General features: G+C 36.2%; 1 protein-coding gene across 1 annotated transcript in view; it reads right to left on the bottom strand.

The window, feature by feature from the left end:
• The window catches only part of MALRD1 (MAM and LDL receptor class A domain containing 1), a 578,637-nt gene that overhangs the window by 271,287 nt on the left and 286,898 nt on the right, over positions 1–20,452 (bottom strand). Inside the window, exons 28-29 of the mRNA XM_057732597.1 lie at positions 12,235–12,480; positions 10,504–10,661 (exon numbers count right to left, since the gene is read on the bottom strand). Of these exons, the coding sequence (XP_057588580.1) occupies positions 10,504–10,661; positions 12,235–12,480 (404 nt within the window). The remainder of the gene's footprint in view (positions 1–10,503; positions 10,662–12,234; positions 12,481–20,452) is intronic.

The raw sequence follows: 20,452 nt of genomic DNA, 5'->3' as shown, positions 1-20,452 counted from the left end.
GTTAACTCATTAAAAATATGACCCCTAAAAATCCTGCGGGCTCATGAAGGCTGATGAAAAGAAATTCATACATTCACAGAAATGATTATCTTACCCTTCTTTTTAACCTAAAGTCTCTGTGTCACTTCAGTTGCTAGTACTCAGAATAATGATACCTCAGCTCATAAAACTGAAGAACTAAGTATGCTCTCTTGCCACCAGGAAGTTAACATAAAAGAGGACAAAGCAATGTACATTGATCATCTGTAGGATGTATACACGGCACATCTTGAATTGAAAATAAAATTAATCCGTATTTGTAATCTGTAACAAAGTCTTCAATGAATCAATCATGGAAATGTGCATGTTAAAGTGTTGATATATGAATATATGATATAGGAAATAAAATGTTAAAATCTTGATCCATATAGTAAACCCATAAATAAATGGCCTAATTCATAAAAAGAACAGTAATTCAGCCAAGTCCACACTTATCTTTCTATTTTTCCATTCTTGGGGAATAACATCAATGACAACACGGATTTTAAATTACGACCACAAAGGTAGTGGTTTTATAAAGAATAAAGAATTCGTATAGATAATTCCATTTTTGGGTCCCACCCAAAATTTTTCCCCAGGTCTTCCATTCTGTAAATTCCTTTTATTATATATTTACATATTGTTCTTTTTGTTTATATTTAAGTTCATTGAGACATTGGAAATCTGTCTTAATTTTTCTAACAAGTATTTTATGTGCAAAACGAACTATTTATTATGGAGGAAACAAAAATAAATTCCACTTGTATCCTACCTTCAAGATAGTGGTAGAAAGTGACAAGGGCCAGAAGAATGCAGAAAAAGTCATGGATTTTTTAAAGTTATGGATAATGAAAAGGCATGGATAAGAACATAGAAGATAAATGTGAATGGATAACATGTGGCACTATTTGCTTGATGAGAAATATTTTAAGGGAAAAATTAAGTGTAGCAATGGTGTTAAAAGTCAGAAAGCTTGCCCTCTGAAATGATGAAGAACGATGTCCCTCACAAGAGAAGGAGGGTTCCCAGAACACCACAAATGGGACTTGCAGAGAGGCAAGTAGGAAGGTATAACATACATTTATAATGGGGTTAAAAATTAGTTCTCAGGGAGTAAAATCTTGACTATTATGATGGTGTGTGGCCTCCCAAAGGTCAATGTTACCCAGAAAAATGTTATTTTTCAATATTTAATTAATCTTGTTGGGATTTTTTAATATCACATGAGCAGCCCTGACACGGAAAAATACATAAAATGTATGCAAGAGTGCTACAAAATGCTGGTGAATAGAAGGCTCTGATTGGAGAACCTTCTCTTGATTGATTATTCAATTTCAAGGTCATATCATGATAAGTAACCACTGTGGGCCTATTGGCTGCCATTGACTGTTTTGTCAATGCTGTTTATGTTTGAGCCCAACTGATTTTGTGTATAACTTGGGCTATATGAACTAAACGAAGAATTTATATGTTTTTTATTTAAATCTACAAAAACTATTTAACCCATCATTGCTGGAAAGAAAATAACGTCAATAATGCCTGAATGAATATCCAGCAGCTAAGCTGAAATGTGTCATCTCATTCAAGCAGTGGTTAAAAGTGAGGTTGATTAAAGTAATCTTTAAGAATCTGAGTTTTCAACTGATTTTCTTTTGCTGTTCAAAAAGAAGTTTGGGATTATTATTATTTTAAACACTATGACTAGTGTTTATACAAATTGCTGATCTGAATTTACAATTTGGTACATTAATTTATTTAATACAAATATATTACAAGTTACTCAGTAAATTCGGCTATAAAGTTAAGTTAAAACTAAAGATAATAAAAAGTCAGAAATGACTGAAAATTACAAAAACAGTAAAAGCAAGCAACACTGTGTTAAATAACAAAAATAAATCCACAGTACCAGATACACAGATGCATGCTGTAAACTTTCACGGGTCAGATAAATGCTTACTTGAGTATTATAATTAATATCATATATTTAATTACTACCTGATAACTGGTAAATTCAGGATCCACTGAATACATCTTAGGCTTCTCTACCTTTACAATGTTTCCATTTGAAACATTCTCCCTTCTTTCCTCTATTTATTCAAATTCTTCTTACCTCTTAAGATCCAGTTCAAATTTCTCTTATTTCCCCTAAACACTTTCATTCAACAAATATCAATATTTTAATAGCTTTTGAATTCCTTGAATACTGAATTGTTTGTTCTCTATAGCTGGCATTTAATTATATATGGAAAGCCTGTATATTCACTCATTTATTTCAAACACCTATTAAATGCTATATGCTAGGAACTATACTACAGAGAGACAAGACAGTAAACAAGGCAGATACAGTCTCTGCATCATGAAAGCTCCCTAGTCATTGGACAATAGAGCTTTACATGTAGACAGTCAAGATGCAATGTGGTGGGCCAATAAGACACAGACTCGGTGGTATGGGAACACATGCCACTCAGCTAGGACCCAACCCATGAACCTCAGAGAGTTCCTGTTCCAGGAATATTACACAGCAAGTCATAAGTCACCTTCTCAGAAAGAGGACAATTTCAAAAGAGGATAATTAAATATCAAAAGAGGATAGGTAAATATCAGTCTTAGTGGGAGACCTCCGACTGTGTCTGAATACCCGCTGTTGCTTTTTGCAAACAGTGAAGTCCACTCTAAGCTCACAAGCTCCATGACAGCAAGGAGTATACTCCGTAGAAGTTCAGTGAAGATTGGTTTGAATGCATGAATGGAAGCGAGGGGTGAAAAAAGTTGGGACTGAGCTTGCAAAGAAAAGTTGTAGTCCTAAACTAGAAGGATTGTTAGTTAGCAGTGAACAGTCTAAGTTAGAACATAGTTGTATCCAAACTGCCCAGCTTTTCTTTCTCTCTCAAATAATGCTACCCACAACAGTAGCATCACTGCAGAATTTGCCACACTTTGCTGACACAATTCAAAGATTGTTAGAAAATATTCCTGACTTTAGAAGATGTGGAGAGATGCACCAATCTGGAAAATGTAACTTAATTCTAAATATTTCTTCATTGTTAAAAATAGGTTTTAAACATTTGTTTTACCTAAAATTCACCTGATTACAAATAGTAACGTGCTATATATTCATCTCTTATAGATATAAAATTACCAACATTATTAGGATTTTCATTGTTTATTTTGAGGGGACATATGTGGGTGAATCACAGGGTTTTTCTATACTCCAACTCTGTGATCTATAATTAGTAAAAACATATCACCAACCTTGTATCAGCCTCTGAGTCAGGCATGTGATTCAGTGAGAAAAGTCAGCCCACAGATAAGCAATTCTAACCTCTTTTCTAAAAACGTGTTGCAAACTTCAAAGAAAATTAACAGAGCAGGCGTTAAAAATTAATTGATGAGAACTTATGAGTTCCAAAAACAGTTACTATCATGTGCTGAAGGCTATTTTGATTTTTCAGGCAATGCCCTCCCCTGCAAAAATGAAATAAAATGAAAGAAAAAAATGTTTTGCCATAATAAATTGGTTTTAAACAGTTAAGATGCAAATACTATCAAGAAGTAAGCAAAAGTTGAAAAAAAATCAACCAGCCCTCAGAATTCCTACACAGGGCAGTCTGTATACAACAACAGCACCTAAGAATTTTCTGTCCACAGATGAAAAGTAAGTGAAACTGTTGTATAACAAAGGGAGTCCAACTCGAGGATGGAAGATGCCTTAGAGGACTGGGGCGGGGAGGGTGGGGGGGATTCAAGGGGGGGGAGTCAAGGAAGGGAGGGAATACGGGGATATGTGTATAAAAACAGATGATTGAACCTGGTGTACCCCCAAAAAAATAATTTAAAAAAAAATGTAAAAAAAAAAAAAAGTAAGTGAAACTACTGGCCAATTATACCTTAAATTAAAATTAATTTAAATATTAAAGTTAAAAATGAGGTAAGTTATAATATTGTTTTTCTTCCCTTTCTTCTCCCAGATCTTATATTACATAAAAAGTCAATAGCTGTGACTACTTACGACATTTGAAAAGACTCCTGAATCTGGGTGACATATCTCTCAATATTTTAATCCACTAGCAGTCAGTTTGGAAGTTGCTGACTCTACCTGGCTGTGAGCCTGATAACCAGTAGCTGAAATAGCTCTTTGCTGTGGCAGCACCTAAACCCATTTACAATTATCCTGGTCTGAACTTGGTTCAGATTGAATGTTATCTTCAGTGCCTTTATGTTTCAATTATCGGGAACTGGAGTTGCTTTTCCTTGCAAAAAGTTCCTACTCAGATAAGGTATGTTGATTTTTCTTAACAACAAATAAATGTAAACACTGAACATATAAGGTAGATACCCTCATAAAATAAAAAAAAAGAATTCTCAAGACCCCTTATATACAGAATATTGGTTTTCAAGAGGGTTGGAACGTGGATGAGGAAAAAACATCTTTATTTTTACCAACTTCAACTAAAATTTGGTATCTTCTTCAACTGTGAATACAGGCAACAAATCATAAATATTGATAGTACCTGTGACTTTCTCACCAATAATATTAATAAGTATTTAATATCACTTTAAAATGCTGTGACTATCTCAAAAATATCATTTATGCTTATTACCCTTTGCAACAGTAGCAGTTATTTCACCCTCCACTAGATTTTGTCATTTAACACAAGTTTACAAAGTCACAATTTTGGATTTTTTAAAATATTTTAATAATTAATATTAATTTAACTTGTTTCCTTTGTAATTCTACTATTTTATACATTTATAACAGTATCCTGAGAAGTAATTCAGAAGTTCATCAGACTGCCAAAGGAGTCTGTAACACACACAGACAGGCAATTGATTAAGAATCCTGATCTTAATTCTTTTAATTTAGAGGGTCTCAGGTTTTCAAAAAGGGAAAAATTACTAGTTTGCATACTAGGAAGCAGAGAGAGAGAGAGAGAGAGATTCTGAAACAGATGTTTGCAACAGTTTTAAAGATTTTGTGTTTGAATAAAAATTAAGAGCTTTCATCTAGCTAGTTCTGGTCTTATAAAAATCAAATTACATTGCTTCTAATTCATACTTTCTTCACCAACATTAAAATGCAGCTATTAAACATGATTTTAAAATTTTTGAATTATTTAGATATACGGTAGAGTGATTTAGATAAATATGGTTATTTTTACTAGCTATTGACAAGCTGTTAAAAACCAAACAAAACTGAAGAAGTTGCTAAACACAAAGTAATCTCCTTCCTCTAACATGTGTGTTATTAATATGCAGAGATGAAAATCTCTAATTTGTATGATCTCAGAACCACTGGAAAACTTTGGTGAACAGTAATATATTTGCCTCCTGAGTATGAGAAAGTTTTAAATTCTAACAGCATAAGCTGAATGCAGTGGTTTAGAGCATGGATTCTGGAGTCAGAACTGGCTTTACTCCTGATGATGATACCACCTAGTATTTATGTGACCTGGGTCTCAATTTCACGGTCTGTTAAATTAGGACAAAATAGCTACCTCACAGATTTACTCTGAAGATTGAGTTACTATGCGTAAAAAAAGACTGAGCACACTGTATAGGAAAAACAGCCAAGATATGGAAGCAACCCAAGTGTCTACTGACAGATGAAAGGATCAAGAAGATATACTACACACACACACACACACACACACTGGAATATTAGCCATAAGAAATGAATGAAATTTTGTCATTTGCAACAACATGGATGTACCTAGAGAATATTATGCTTAGTGAAATAAGTTAGAGAAAGACAAATACTGCATGTTTTCACTAATATGTGGAATCTGAAAAATAAAACGAATGGATATGACAAAACAGAAACAGACTCATAGATACAGAGAACAAACTAGTGGTTACCAGTGGAGAAAGGAATGAGGGGCGGAGCAAGATAGGAGAAGGAGATTAAGAGGTACAAAGTACCAGGTATAAAACATATGAGATACATGGATGAAATGTATAGCACAGTGAAAATAACCAATATTTTATAATAGCTTTCAATGGAGTATAATCTATAAAAATATTGAATCACTCTGTTGTACACCTGAAACTTATATAACACTGTAAATCAACTATACTTCAATTAATAAAAAGAAAAATGAAATCAGTCAATAACTAGAGGCTTGTCACAAGAGTAGTAGCAGTAGTGGGAACAGAAAGGAAAGTGAAACAGCAGTAACGGTGGTGAGAAGAACAATCTTTAGAGTTGACCACATGAGTCTCTTGAAAAGTAAAACTCTGGGATCAATTTAACTAAGCTGTTAGCACCTTAACAGAAATCTTAATAGAAGGGACTTCATTGGCTGCCTAGGGGTTCTAGTGGGTACCACTAGGAGGTAAATGATGTGAAAAAAAGAAGTGAGAAGTTTAGAAAAATCTCAGTCATAAATACACCTGGAATCAGCACTGCCATGTTTATTTTACATAAATCATGGCACTGTGATCTTGTGGCAACTAATTAATAAAACTCTGGGTGTGTTCATCTCTTGCAAGGTTATAGCTTGAAATGCAAAGATCAGCTCTTCTCCCTTGATTTGTTCAAGCTCAGTAATATAATAGTGCCCAAACTACACAGATTGAATTGTTAACGTGCTGAAACAATTCCAGAAAAGCAAGAAAAGTTCTGGTACCAGTTTCGTTTAATGGATTTACAGACCCCAGTGCACATGACAGTCTTTGAAAAATCAGTTTTCTCTATCCAGCTCCCACGTAGCCCCTCCATCCATATTCTCTACATCCTTTTTCTTTGAAATAATGAATAAAATCCCAACAACATGACAAAAATAGCATCAGATATTCAGTAGGCTGAAGAGATCAAAAGATGCCTAAATACAAAGATCTGTCTGGCATACTCTCAGGTACATTAGTATTAGCAATTAGTTGTTAATCTTCTCACATTAGGACTGTGGTGAGTGTGTGTGCTGGGGACGGGGTAGTGGTGCGGTAGGAAGGATGGAGAATGCTCTTACACCCAACTGAAGCTCACTGTTTGCTAGGTTGAGGGTAAAAACAGACCAGAACTGCCAGGCTTCTAAGTAGGCAAAGGAATCTGGCCTTTCATTTGTCGATTTGACATTTTGCCACTGCCTATTGAACAAAATCTGTATTTCCATATTGAATATGATCTTTAGATAGAAGTTCCAGGAAGTCAAGTATGTAAGAGCTCTGAATTTTAAGTCAGAAAAATTGGATTCGCATCTTATCTTTTTTCTTAAAATACCATATGAGCTGGGACAAGAAATATAACCTTATAATCTTAGCTCCTTCATCTGTAAAATGAATAGTTTAAACATATTTCTAAGGACCCCACCAGCTTTAAAATTCTCTGAATCACTAAGCAGGATAAAGCAATAAGCTAATTTAATTACGGTCTTCCAGCATAACTAGGTTGCTATAATCAGGAGAGCTCTCCTGAAATACATTATTTTTCTCCACTTCTGGCTTGAATATATTATGTTTTCTATCACGATGGCATAATAGATAGTCCTGAATGCCTTCAGTCAAATAGATTCAAATTTCCTATAGCATGCAGTCATCTTGATTAAAATATCAACAGTTTATCACAGATGGAGTATTTCCAAAATACAATAATGCCCTTCAGGTAGCAGGTGTTCTTGCCTTTTATTCACATGGCTAGTTGAAAAGATGCAAAGGTCTTTTGTGCATGATGAGACCAGATAGACTTTTTACCTATGAGAACATTTTATGAAACACAAGCAAATTTTAAAATTCCCCCCAAATTCTTTTCAGCATATTAAAATAGACATTTTACTCGTTATTAATTAACCCATCAGAAAACAAGTGACCAGAAAAATGCACAAAATTAAATATATTTGTAAAAACAAGTTAATTTGTATGTTGTGGAACTCTTACTCTATCCTTGAGCATTTGTTTCATATTTTGTCCTACATCTTAGATGGTTTGAAAAGCAATACATTTAAATTTAATGCAAACTGTAACACTGAATATAAATGAGTTACATTTACAAATGTAAATGTATCATACAAAATGATAGATGTTATCAAGAACATACTATTTTAAAAATGAATTATTACTACATTCAGAAAAAGACATGACCCATGTATTTTAGATCAACTTTCAATCTTCCTCCATAGAAAGGCAGAAACCAAACAGATTGGGTAACATTCTAACCTCAATTTTTATAATACCTGAGTTCAAGTCCTAGCTCATCCACTTATAACCTTTGACTTCCTACTTAGCCATCTGAGTTTTGACTGACTCACCCATGAAATGAACACAGTAGAATGACAAGGATTACAACCAATTCCCAGGGACACTCAGAAAAGGAATAATCAATCATGCGGTGGGCAAAAGCAGTCACAGAAAGTTTTGTGACAGGCTGAATCTACCAGATTGCGTTAGACTTGGTGTGGAGGAAAAAGAGGGGCGCACAGAAGGAAACATTCCTGAGAAAAGGCAGGGGAGACTGGGCCAGGGGCAACACAGGCATCAATTGGGACTGTTTTAAAAGATGAGGAGGAAAGAAAGAAAGAGAAGGTAGCATCCCTGCCCCTATTGTGTTTGCCATCTGGCTAGGATGATTTCCAACTAAGGAGCAAGGTAAACTCCAGCATGGTTCCACGCAGAGAGAAGCCTAAGAAGTACTTTGTGATGATGATCAAAAATATGCATCATGTTAATTACCAACATGAAACAACTGCCCCAAAATTCATGAATATACAATCAATATATGTCATGAAAGATTTCTCTCCTTTGTAATAAATGTCACTAAATAATAATAAGCATATATTTTTAAATGTCTTTTTAAAAAAAATACAGTAGGAGGACAAGTCTTTAAAGATGCCATTAAACGTTCTTAGGAATCAACTGGAGGAACCACGGGAGCTCAACATGACTTGATGGGAAGCTTTCTATCTCAAAATATTTTAATTTTGCACTTTATAGTAATATAAAGCTTCTTACTATAAAAGAGGTGAAATGTAAACATAGTGAAGCAAATAATAAAAGCAAAATCCAGTGTGCCAAATCCTTCACGTTATTGTTGAAAAAAAAGAGAAAACGGGCTCAAAATGGAGTCACTTTTGCTAAGCCCCACGACAGGAAACGAAGACTTAACATCTGTCCTAACTGCAGTTTCAAATTCCCTTAGAAATGTAATTTTAACCAGTCAGCACTAAGGAAGTAATCCGCCCCTAAGAACCCTTCAGTTCTCCTCAGGAGGGCAACCTTCCCTGAAACAAAGCATTCTTTGCTAATAATTTCCTTTTTCTGCCCCCTTTCTGCCTTTAAAAACCTTTCCTTTTCCACAACTTTGCAAAGCTCCTTTCTATTTGCTACATGGGATGCCGCCCGATTCACAAGTTGTTCAGTAAAGCCAATTTGATCTTTAAATTTACTCAGTTGAATTTTTTCTGTTATTTAACAGTACTGCCCATATAATCCAGTATCACATTCAATAGAGTACTGGCAAAATACTCTTGCAAGAACTTTAAGCTTTGTATGTAAGTAAGTTTCCATATTTAAATACAAGAATAAATCACTGTGGTATTTGCTGCATATATTGTATTAGGCAGGCTTTTCTGCATTATTATAGAAGAGTCCTAAAGCATAAAGTTAACTCAGGTTTCAATAAAACATGGACTAGGCAGCCATTAGCTATGATAGCTATTCAGATATATGAGGCCTTTGGCATTCTGGTCAGGCATTTTCCATCAGTGTTGGGGCACGTCACTGCAGCCCACGTGTGGTACAATAGCAATGGCCTCAGGAGCATGTTTTTAGAGTAAGCTTTCTTGGAATTCTAACAAGATTCTTGAAATGAATACACCTGTGTGCACACGCACACACACTCTTATCTCCTCTTTGCTGCTGTTGTAACTTGCCAAAGAGTAAAGGTATATGAACCAAGTGTCATTAATATTAATGCATACTTTGTTATTTTGCTCCCTGAACACTGTCACTTTGTTAAACTAAATTAAAGCCCTGACAGAAACATCTAATTAATCCACGGTAAGAAAATGCATTGCTGTGTCATAGTTAATAAGCAGTTCAGTGTAATCATACCTTGATCATTCTCTTGAGCGGTTTTGTCCTTTGCACAGTGTGCTGAGAACCAGAATGTCTAATATTAATTCCCTTAATGACTGCTCATATATGAATTAAAATGGATAGCTGCTCTCCTTTCAGATGTACAAATAACCTAGTTTCTTTTACTGAGAAGGACAGGGAAGGAAATACCTAAACTTGCGTGTCTTAGACTAATTGTTACCATAGAAGGGGTCTCTGAGATGCAGTCATAACCACAGGGTATGATGCTGGGCTCAAAGCTGGTTCCCACGCCCAGTTTACCAAACTCCACAGAGCCTCTGAAACACACGCAGCAGCTCCCTCTGATGGGAGGAGGCGTCCCAGGGCCAGGTAAGCAGACTTCTGATAATCTCTCTCTGGCCACGCGCCGCCTGTTGGAAACCTCACTAAGCTCAGAGGCATCGCCGGCGAAGATCCTACCTTAACGAGGATCTGAATGGACCCCGTGGCTTTTGCAGATATAAAATACCAGAAGCTCAAGGTGCAGGCAGTGCTGGATTCTTGCCACAGACCACTCTTGAGGTGTGCTTCTTCGCCCCGAAGGCCCACCGGGGTAGCCTCCAGATACAAGAAGTGCCCTGGGAACAAGACGGGGTTCAGATAACGCAAAATAACACTGAGGGGGTTATTTGAGCCTTTCCATCTTAGGGTTTTTCATTACATTTCATATGATCTGAACTGCCAAAAGTATTTCCACTTGAAAGAAAGGAAATCTAATAGCCTTGCCTCCAGCTCACTGACAGAACAATTTCCAACTGTCTGTGCTTTTAGCAAAGTACTTCACAGTATGCAGATTAACTGATCTGACAGGGCATGTACGCCATGGACTCAACAAGATAGTTACAGAAATCATCTCATGGACTCCCCAAACTGTCCAGTTATTGTAAAACAATGCAGAGATTGTCTATGAAATATAAACAGAGGGATATGACATGCTTTCAAAAATTTAATCATCTGTTGAGCGCATAAAGGAAATGCTGAGAATCTTCATATACAGAGTACAAGGAGAGATATTGAGTTTTCTGCTGGTGTAAACAAGTATCCAAAACATTTTATGTACGTAGAGATGACTGTTTGGATGCAACTCAGACCTTCCTTTCTTTGGCATGTTTGGTGCGGCTTGGAGAGCTTTGTTTTACCATATGTCTGTGAAATGTCAACATTTCCTACTCTGTAGCCTCCAGGAATTTGGGATCCCTTCTTTATTCTCCTAATGTCTTTTGCCCCTTGACCAACAAATCTGAGACCTGACTTCAGCTCACTGCAAAAATGAGCCAAACGTAGCACCCTTCGCATAGGTAATCTTATAGCCACATCTGCACAGTACCTTTACAGCTTTCTAACTGCTTTCCCCTTCATACAGACCACCTCATTTGATCTCGGCAATCCCTGTTTGGTACACAGGGCGAATTCTACTATCCCCATTGCACAGAGGAGAAATTTGAGAATCCGAAAAGTTAAATGACTCGCTAATGATCAAATGAGTGGCAGAATTCAAGGTTATTGATTACAAGTATGTGCCATTTAGGAAAGGTACCTGAGAGCAGCATATATTATCATCTGTCTACAATTATCAAAGTAATATTCAATTTTAATTACTCACTGTTATATGTTAAATGGTGTCCGCCAAAAGATGTGAACGTCCTAATTACAGTCCCTGTGAATGTGACCTTATTTGGAAATAGGGTCTGTGCTGATGATCAAGTTAAAAGAAAGTCATGAGGGTGGGCCCCAGTCCAATAAGACTGTTGTAATAAAAAGGTGAAATTTAGACACAGAGATAGACAATGCAAAAAGACAGAAGGAGAGTAGCACCTACAAGCCAAGAAGTGTCAGAAGCTACCAGAAGCTAGCTGAGAGGCATGGAACAGAGGATTCTCCTTCAAGGAACTTAAAAGGAACCAGCCCTACTTGACACCTCGATTTCAGACTTCTAGGCTCCAAAACTGTGAGACAATAAATGTCTGCTGTTTACACCACTCAGTCTGCGGCAGTCTGCTATGCAGTCCTGGGACACAAATAAATACACGTGTTAAATGTTTGACCTCGTTGCCCTGCCACCACGGTGGTCCCTGCAGATGACCTCAGGGAAGACAACGTGACGCTCGCTGTGAATACGATTAGAGTGACTGGAACAACCGAACAACCTACCATTTTCATTTCCAAGTGTGTGGTCTCTGGGAGGTCTTAGGCTTTGAGGAGAGCCAAGCCCCAAAACCCAATCAAAGTTTTCCGCCAAGGAGTTTTGCCAACCACACCAGCCTTTTTCAAAAGTACAGGAGCTACCACACTCGTTTTCATCAGTGTAATCCCCACAGTCATCTACAAAATTACAGCTTTGCTCCGGTTTATAACATTTGCCATTCTGACATTCCCGATAGCCATGTGGACAGTAACCTAGAAAACAGAAAACAACAACAAAAAAGGATGAGGAAACACTTCTTACACATTGTTAGTGAGGTTAAAAGGTAGGAAGAGTAGATTCCCTTTAACATGTAAAGAAACATGGTGTCCTTCGCAGTTCAGGGTGTCTGGCCCCTACCTCTGTTTCTAATCCCCTCCAGGTCCTGGTCTATATATCAGTCACCAGCATCATTCAAACTGAAAACAAAAACTAAGTATCATTTTATTGATCTAGGAAAGTACCCCAATCCTCCTCCTCAGATACAGCATTTCCTGTAAGCTATACTCAAAAACATAAAAGCCAAAGTGAGGCTTCCCATTTTTTATCCTGAAACAAAATCTTTAGAGTTATAAGGGCTTATATATTACAGGGTATTTGAAAGTACATTCCATTAGCATCCTTGCACTGCAACATTTATCAGAAGCCAAACATATATGTTACTTCCTTAGAAGCAGGGACATGAGTGTATAAGTAATATCCAACTTTCCAACAGATTCTTTTTCTCCAAAACATTTATTTGTCAGTTGCTTGGAATTTTAGGAGCAATTTCCCTACAAAGCAATGTCAACCATAAAGACTTTTCCACAGAATTTAAGATAAAGAGCAACGTGCTTGAGCACCTGAGTCTGAACTGATGCTAATACTTATCAGTTATGTGACTTGGATCATAGCTACACGTGATGAACTTATTTAGTCTCCCTAGCTAAAAAGAGAGAGAGAAAAAAAGTAAAACCTAGAGAAGTTAAGCTAATTAGAGAGACTTGTTTATATCACCAGTGTCTAGAACAGTGCCTGGCCCTTCACAGGCAATCAGTAAATATTAGCCAAATAAATGAATGAGTGAAAGGGCTTAGGAAATGATAAACCAATATGCCAAGGTATTATTACTATCCTGCTCCAATATTACAACAGAATGTAACCACCATGAGTGACAATATTTCAGTATGAAAAGTTGTTCTGAGATCCAACTTGGAATCAGCTTCACATTTGCTTTGTGACAGTATAGTATCTGAAATTGTTTTCCTTCCCATCTTCCTTGTCTGGCAGTTAGAGGAGCTGGTAATAGCACTTCTTGCTTCATTTTTAGATGGTAGCTTCCATGGTCTGAGACAGAAGGTCTGGAGGTTGAGGACTGATGTGGATTACAGGTAGGAAGTGATTCAGGGATTTAATGGAAGGTGTTCTGGGAATTGGAAACTCCTGCTGATAAAAATCTCATAGAAAAGCTTTTATGTTCTGGATCAGTCTCATATCTTAGAAAATAGATGGCTAAGAGGGAAGAAGTGGCAGGAGAGGAATGGAAGGCCACGTAGAAACCACTGGGGAGGAGGCTGGTGTTCTGAAGGCTCCTAGCCATTTTGGGTGCTAAGCTCTTCTCAGACTGCACATTCAAGATTGCCTAATTAAATGGCCTTTACACTTGCAAAACCTTTGAAAATAAGTTTCATCCATGCATTCTGTCTCTAACAAAACTTTCTTGTCTGGGTTAATTGCTACCATTTTCTTTTCTTGCAGTGTGGGATTAAACTATTTTTATTTAGGCGCCCAGTTCAGCTAGCAGATTGGAGGTTAAGACAAAATACCTTTAATGTTTCAATTACAGAGCTTGACTCAGAATTGTAACATTAAAGCATTTTTGAGCTACACAGAAATGGAGAGCATTTACATTAACCCTCTCACTTATAGATGAGAAAACTGAAGATTATAGATGTTAAATGACTTGCTGATTTTTCAAGAGCAGAAATGCAATTTGGACCCTGGTCTGTTGTCTTCAGAATTATTTTTTAAAAATCCATTGACGTGAACAGCAGTGATAAGTCAACTATTGCAAACACAAGACCACCGAGGTACAGAAATGGTGGTGTTGACTACCAGATGCATTATCTCTCATGGATCTGTTGTGAACCTGAGAAATTACTAGATCATTGATTTTATTCAATTGACATTTGTATTGATTCTGTCAACCCAATTTGGGGAATAAAAACAAATTTACTGCTTTTAAAGATGCTTTTCTCCAAAGTAACGGGATCAAGCTAAAATCTAATTCTTTTAAAACACACAAGAAAATAATTTGGACATGTTTCTAAATGGAAACGTATTATAGAGCCTGATATATTACACAATCAATATTTTAAGACTGTCACAATGATAACGTTTTCTATTTCTAAAACATAAATACCCACCTAATTCAAAAAGACAATAATTCAAATATTACACAAGATTAATTTTGAACAGAAAGCCACTTATGTTTTGTTTTGTTTTTTTGCCCTCTATGTTCATACAGAAAATTTCACTGCTATAACGCATTCTATCCATAAAATAACAAACAACATTTCTTGGTAAACATCAAGGGAAGTTATCAACTAATGCTATTTACCTATTTCTAAATTATTTTCCATGCCTGTTGTTTTGTCCAAAGAAATCAGCTACCCAAAAGGAGGGTATATACCTTTTAAATTATTCTGATATTAAGGCTCTTATGAAATTGTATTCATTTTTACAGAAAAAAAAATTGTTTCAATTAGGCAGTAACCCTCCTGATAGGCAGTTTAATTTTGTAAGAAAGAACAAATTATAAAAGTTTAAAAACTTCCCATGTAAACCTTAGAGACATTTGAAACTTAATATGCTAAAATTCAAACTGATTTCTTCCCCCTCAAACTTTCTCACTGAACAACCTTCCTCATCTGTGTTAATGGCAACTCTATATAACTCCAGTTATTCAGAGAAAAAAAAATCTCGTAAGGAGCTCTGTATGGTAGAGTCGGACCCCACCTGGCATGTTTGACATGACAGCTGACAGCCCTTCCCCTTGTATTCCACGGCCCAGAGAGCTGGTAAGAAAGTCCAGGTGCTCCCCCTGTTGGCAGAAGGCTCGCACTATGCAAGCCCCTACCTGTGCACGGAATCCTCACCCAGGTGCCACCCTCTAACCACCATAAAACTCTATCCCAGTTTCCTTTTCTCGTTCTCTAAAACTATTTTTGGACATGCCTGGGAGCTACCTTGATTTCCTAGAAAGCCTCATTATATGAGTAATAGACATTTGCAAACCATCTTGGTGTGTATGTGGTGCCGTCAGTCTTGATATCTGAACCAAATTTTGGATAATAGACCATTTTGTAACTGAAGATGGTCCCAAGCACTAGCAGCTGTAATAATAACATATATAAAACTTTATCTCATAACATAGATAATCTTTCAGTGAATTCTGTCAATTGTCAATCCTGCCATTAGAATATATCTCATCACCTCAACTGTTACGATTTTTGTTCAAGCCACTATTATTTGTGTGTATGTGTGTGACCTTATTGTAATGCTATCTTTCCTCATCTCTGTACCCTGCTCTTGCCCTGTACGGTCCGTTAAACAATAACGAACCATGGCAAGATTAGCAGATATAAGCTATTATATACAGAATGGATAAACAACAAGGTCCTATTGTATAGCACAGGGGACTATATTCAGTATCCTATGATAAACCATAATGGAAAATAATATAAAAAAGAGTGTGTGTATATATATACAAAACTGAATCACTGCTGTACAGCAGAAATTAACACATTATACATCAACTATACTTCAATAAAAATATTTACCAAAAAAAGAACCATAGTGATATTTTATATAAATTGAATGTCACTTCTCTGCCCCAAACTCTACAATATGTAGATACTATTCCCCATTACAAGGAACTAGGTCTTCTTGGGAAAATGGTCTACTTGGGACTAAGGAAAAGAAAGTTGTCGAAGAGGAGCCTTGGAATTTTTTTTGTGTGTGTGCCAAAAATTAATGAAGTTCTCCAAAAAAATACATCATTATGATGAAAGGTTGAATTACTGGTCAAATCAGAAGTAACTTCAGTATCAAAATAAGTAACGAGAGGAACCTGGCTCTTAGCACACATAGTAAGAAAGAGTAAGAAGGTACGAAATTATCCTCCAGCCATAAACAACTAGAAACCAGGGGAAAAACTACGAAACAAGTGTTTGCAGACACTGAACAACAGAAAGCACAGGACTCTGCTCCCTTGGAGAAAGGGAAAACAAGGCAAATCCTATACAGGCTCATCCTAGAATTCTTCTTAGAGGCACTTCCTAGACTGTAGATCCAAAATGGTCAGCTCAGCAGAAAGTGAGGTTGCAGTGAGCTGAGAAGACGGTGTCTCAGATAGATAGAATTTGCAAGGCAGGGTGGTGAAGGAAAGGGAGGTATGTAGCTAAAGAGCTCCAGAGATATGCTTAAGGCTTTGCTGAATTCTAATTTTCATATTTGCAGGGTAAAATCCACAAAGAGAGACAGAGAACAACTTCTAAGAAAATAATAACTAGGAGCTATAAGCTGAAAAAGTACCAGAATTTACAGAAGGCCAGATATCTTTGAGTTTCTGCCAGCCGGAGTGGAGCGTCCTTGGTGAATAAACAGGGCATTTAGTAAGAAATCCAGAAAGGGTACAATTGAGTAACAAGCAAAGCAACTCTAGAAGTAGTCTCGCAGATTGAAACTACAGTCTCAGGACCAAATCTGGCCTACCACCTGTTTAAGTACATAAGGTTTTATTGGGACTTAGCCATGCCCACTTGTTTACATGTTATCTATGGTTATTTTCACATTGAAATAGTAGTTGATTAGTTTCAGTTAGGACCATATGAACCCGCACAGCTGAACATACTCTCTGATCATACTGTTCATTTAACCTCAACTTGTTTTTAAACTACACTGCTGTAAAAAGAAGATTAAATAAAGTTTCCCTTCAGTTAAAAAAAAATTGGCTGTAAAAATCTGCTGACTTCTATTCTAAACCTGTCTTTATAAAAACTTAAAAATCAGCCTTAAATGGACCAAACAGAACTGTAAGCAACTTAAGTACCTCTAGAACAAAGTTCAATGCTTTTTAAAGGAATTTACCAAACTTCAGCACTTAGCAACATAGAATTCAAATGTCCAGTATCAAATTAAACATTAAAAGCATATGAGGAAGTAGGGCAATGTGATCTAAAACTAGGAGAAAAAATAGTCAATAGAAGCAAATATAGATAAAACAAAGATGATGCAATTATTCAAGAAGTTAAAGCACCTATCATAAATGTGCTCAATGTGTTCATCTACGATTCTACGAAATCTACAAAAAACCTATTTGTACCAACAAGTAAGTTTAGCACAATTATATGTTATCAATATACAAAAATCAATTACATTTCCATATGCTAGAAATAAACAACTGGAATCTGAAATTTTTAAAAAAATCCTTTAAAATAGCATCCCAAAACATGAAATTCTAGGGATAAATTTAACAAAATACATGCCTGGCCTTTACACAGACAACTACAAAATATTCATCGGAAAAGAGACCCTAAATAAATGGAGACATCCGTTTTATGGATAATAAAACTCAATACTGTTAAGAACTCAATTTCCTCCAAATTTATAATTTCAATATAATCCCAATCAAAATTTCAGTAGGATTTTATATAAATTAACAAATGTACATGGAAATGCAAAAAAACATAGATTAGCTAAAACGTTGGCAGAATTGCAGTACCTGATTTCAATACCTACTACAAAGCTATAAAAATTAACACTGTATGGTATTGACTTATGTATAGACAGACTGGTCAATGGAGCAGGACACATAATTCAGAATAGACTCACAAATATATGATCAACTAATTTTCAAAAAAGCGGGCAAGTTAGTATGTAGTATTTTTATCCCAAAATGCATAAATGAAATCTAATTATGAGGAGAAATCAACAAATACAAATTGAGGGATATTCTACAAAATAAAAGGCCTATATTTTTCAAAGATGTCCATGTCAAAAAGACAAAGGGAGGCTAAGTAATTGTTGCAGACTAAAGAAATCTAAAGATACAAAAACTAAATGTAATACATGATCCTTGATTGGATCCTGAAAAAAATTAGTCAACAGAAGAAAAAAACAGACACAACAAAAATGATGAAATTATCAAAGAAGTTAAAAGCAGTTATCATAAAGGTGCTCCACATGTTCCTCCACATTTCAGGTAAAAAGCATAAATTACATAAAGGATATTTTGGGGGCAATTGGTAAAGTCTGAATGAGGCCTATAAATTGGATAATAGTATTGTATCAATGTTAACTTTCCTGATTTAATCATTATACATTTAAGTGAATGTCCTCTATTTTAGAAAACAGACTATTAATTATTTAGAGGTAAAAGGACATGATGATGTCTATAACTTACTCTGAAATGATTCAGAAGAAAGTACTGTTGTATGTAAAACAACTGGTCAAACATAATAATCTGTGAATCTGTATATAGTATATGTTTGCGTTCTCTGTATAGTGCTTGCAATGTTTCTCTAAACTGGAAACTATTAAAAAATTTTTAAAATATAAAATTTTAAAATTTAAAAAAGTAAAATTCTCCAATGGCATCCCATCTCATATAGAGTAAAAGCCCTAATCCTTAAAGTGGCCCATGGGTACTGTACAATCTTGCCCCCATTCTCTCCCTCTTACCACTGCCCTCCAGCCAGGGACTACCAGGCACACATCTCTAGTTGAACAAGTTGGGTTTATTACTCATTACAGCGATGGAGAACAAATACCCTGGGGAACCACAAGGCAGTTCAGGAAGAAGGTATCAGAAGCTACTTACTATAGGATTAGGACTTTGGTTCGGTTATTTTGGGGAGGTTCCAAGAAAGTGGAGTTTTGCTCCAGGTTGGATGCTGTCGGGGGGCAAGGATAATTCTGTGATTGGGTATCTTAATAATTCTTATTTAACCAAGGGAAAGCCAGAATAGGCTAAAGTTATAATCAGTTAGGAACAGGTCTCACTCATATGAGTCAAGATAGGGGAATGTTTGGTTATTCTTTTTGCTGAAACAATGTCCATGTTTTGTCTGTGTTCAAGTACTATCATAGAGTAATCTTGTTTTCGTCTTGATCCATCATGGTACCAGACTAGCTTTGTCTGATGCTGATGCTCTGTGAAATTGTTTACATTAAACAGGAGAAACACCAGCTCATAGCAACCCCAAGGCCAGCTGACAGTTCCAGGCCAGGTCCTGAATGTCAGGGGCTGCATTTCTTTTTCTTACTTTGCAATTCTACTTGTGTGGCAAGAGAGTTCAGTGGAGCAGACAAACCTTCTAGATGATATGAGGATAGAAAATGAAACCTGTTTGGTTATTGTCTTTGCAGCAGGTGAAAAATGGCAGAACAATTGCTTTGGGAGATGTGGAAACATTTGAAAGGCCTTCCTATTTGTTATTTTCTAAGCCTCTTGATATTTCCGCTTAGTAATTTGCAGCAAAAACTTGAAAATACCAAGTTGCTGTGGGATCTGCTTTAATGTTAGCATGAAGGAGATAATATGTGGAAAGAAATTCCATAAAACAGATAATGGTAGCCTTAAAGAATTGACAGAACAAAACAAAAAAACCAGGTAGAGGAATCGTGATTTGCATTACGAAAAAAAAGGAAAGCATGGAAGGAAGTCTAGGCAGAAAAGAAGCCTCCAGGGTTTAAGGAGAAAGAATTAATGTGATTCCGAGTGGCTGTGACTGCAATATTGTTGAGGCTCTAGTTTAGAACAGCAGCATTCTGTACTTACATGTTTACTAACAATGCTTTCTAGCCATAGGCTCAGCCCTCAACTGGGAACAAACTGTCAACTGGTCAAAATATGGACCTAGAGTCTGCCATATAGAGTGAAGCAAGTCAGAAAGAGAAAAACAAATACCGTATGCTAACACATATGTATGAAATCTAAAAAAACAGTACTGAAGAACCTAATAGCAGAGCAGAGCAGAAATACAGTCTACAGACATAGAGAATGGACTTGAGGACACAACAGGGGAAGGGGAAGCTGGGATGAAGTGAGAGAGTAGCACTGACATATATACACTACCACATGTAAAAGAGATGGCTAGTGGGAAGCTGCTGCATAGCACAGGGAGGTCAACTTGATGCTTGGTG

This window comes from Hippopotamus amphibius, chromosome 4 (assembly GCF_030028045.1).
Source record: "Hippopotamus amphibius kiboko isolate mHipAmp2 chromosome 4, mHipAmp2.hap2, whole genome shotgun sequence".
In the NCBI taxonomy this organism is placed as follows: domain Eukaryota; kingdom Metazoa; phylum Chordata; class Mammalia; order Artiodactyla; family Hippopotamidae; genus Hippopotamus; species Hippopotamus amphibius.
This window is presented reverse-complemented; position numbering and strand designations above follow the sequence as displayed.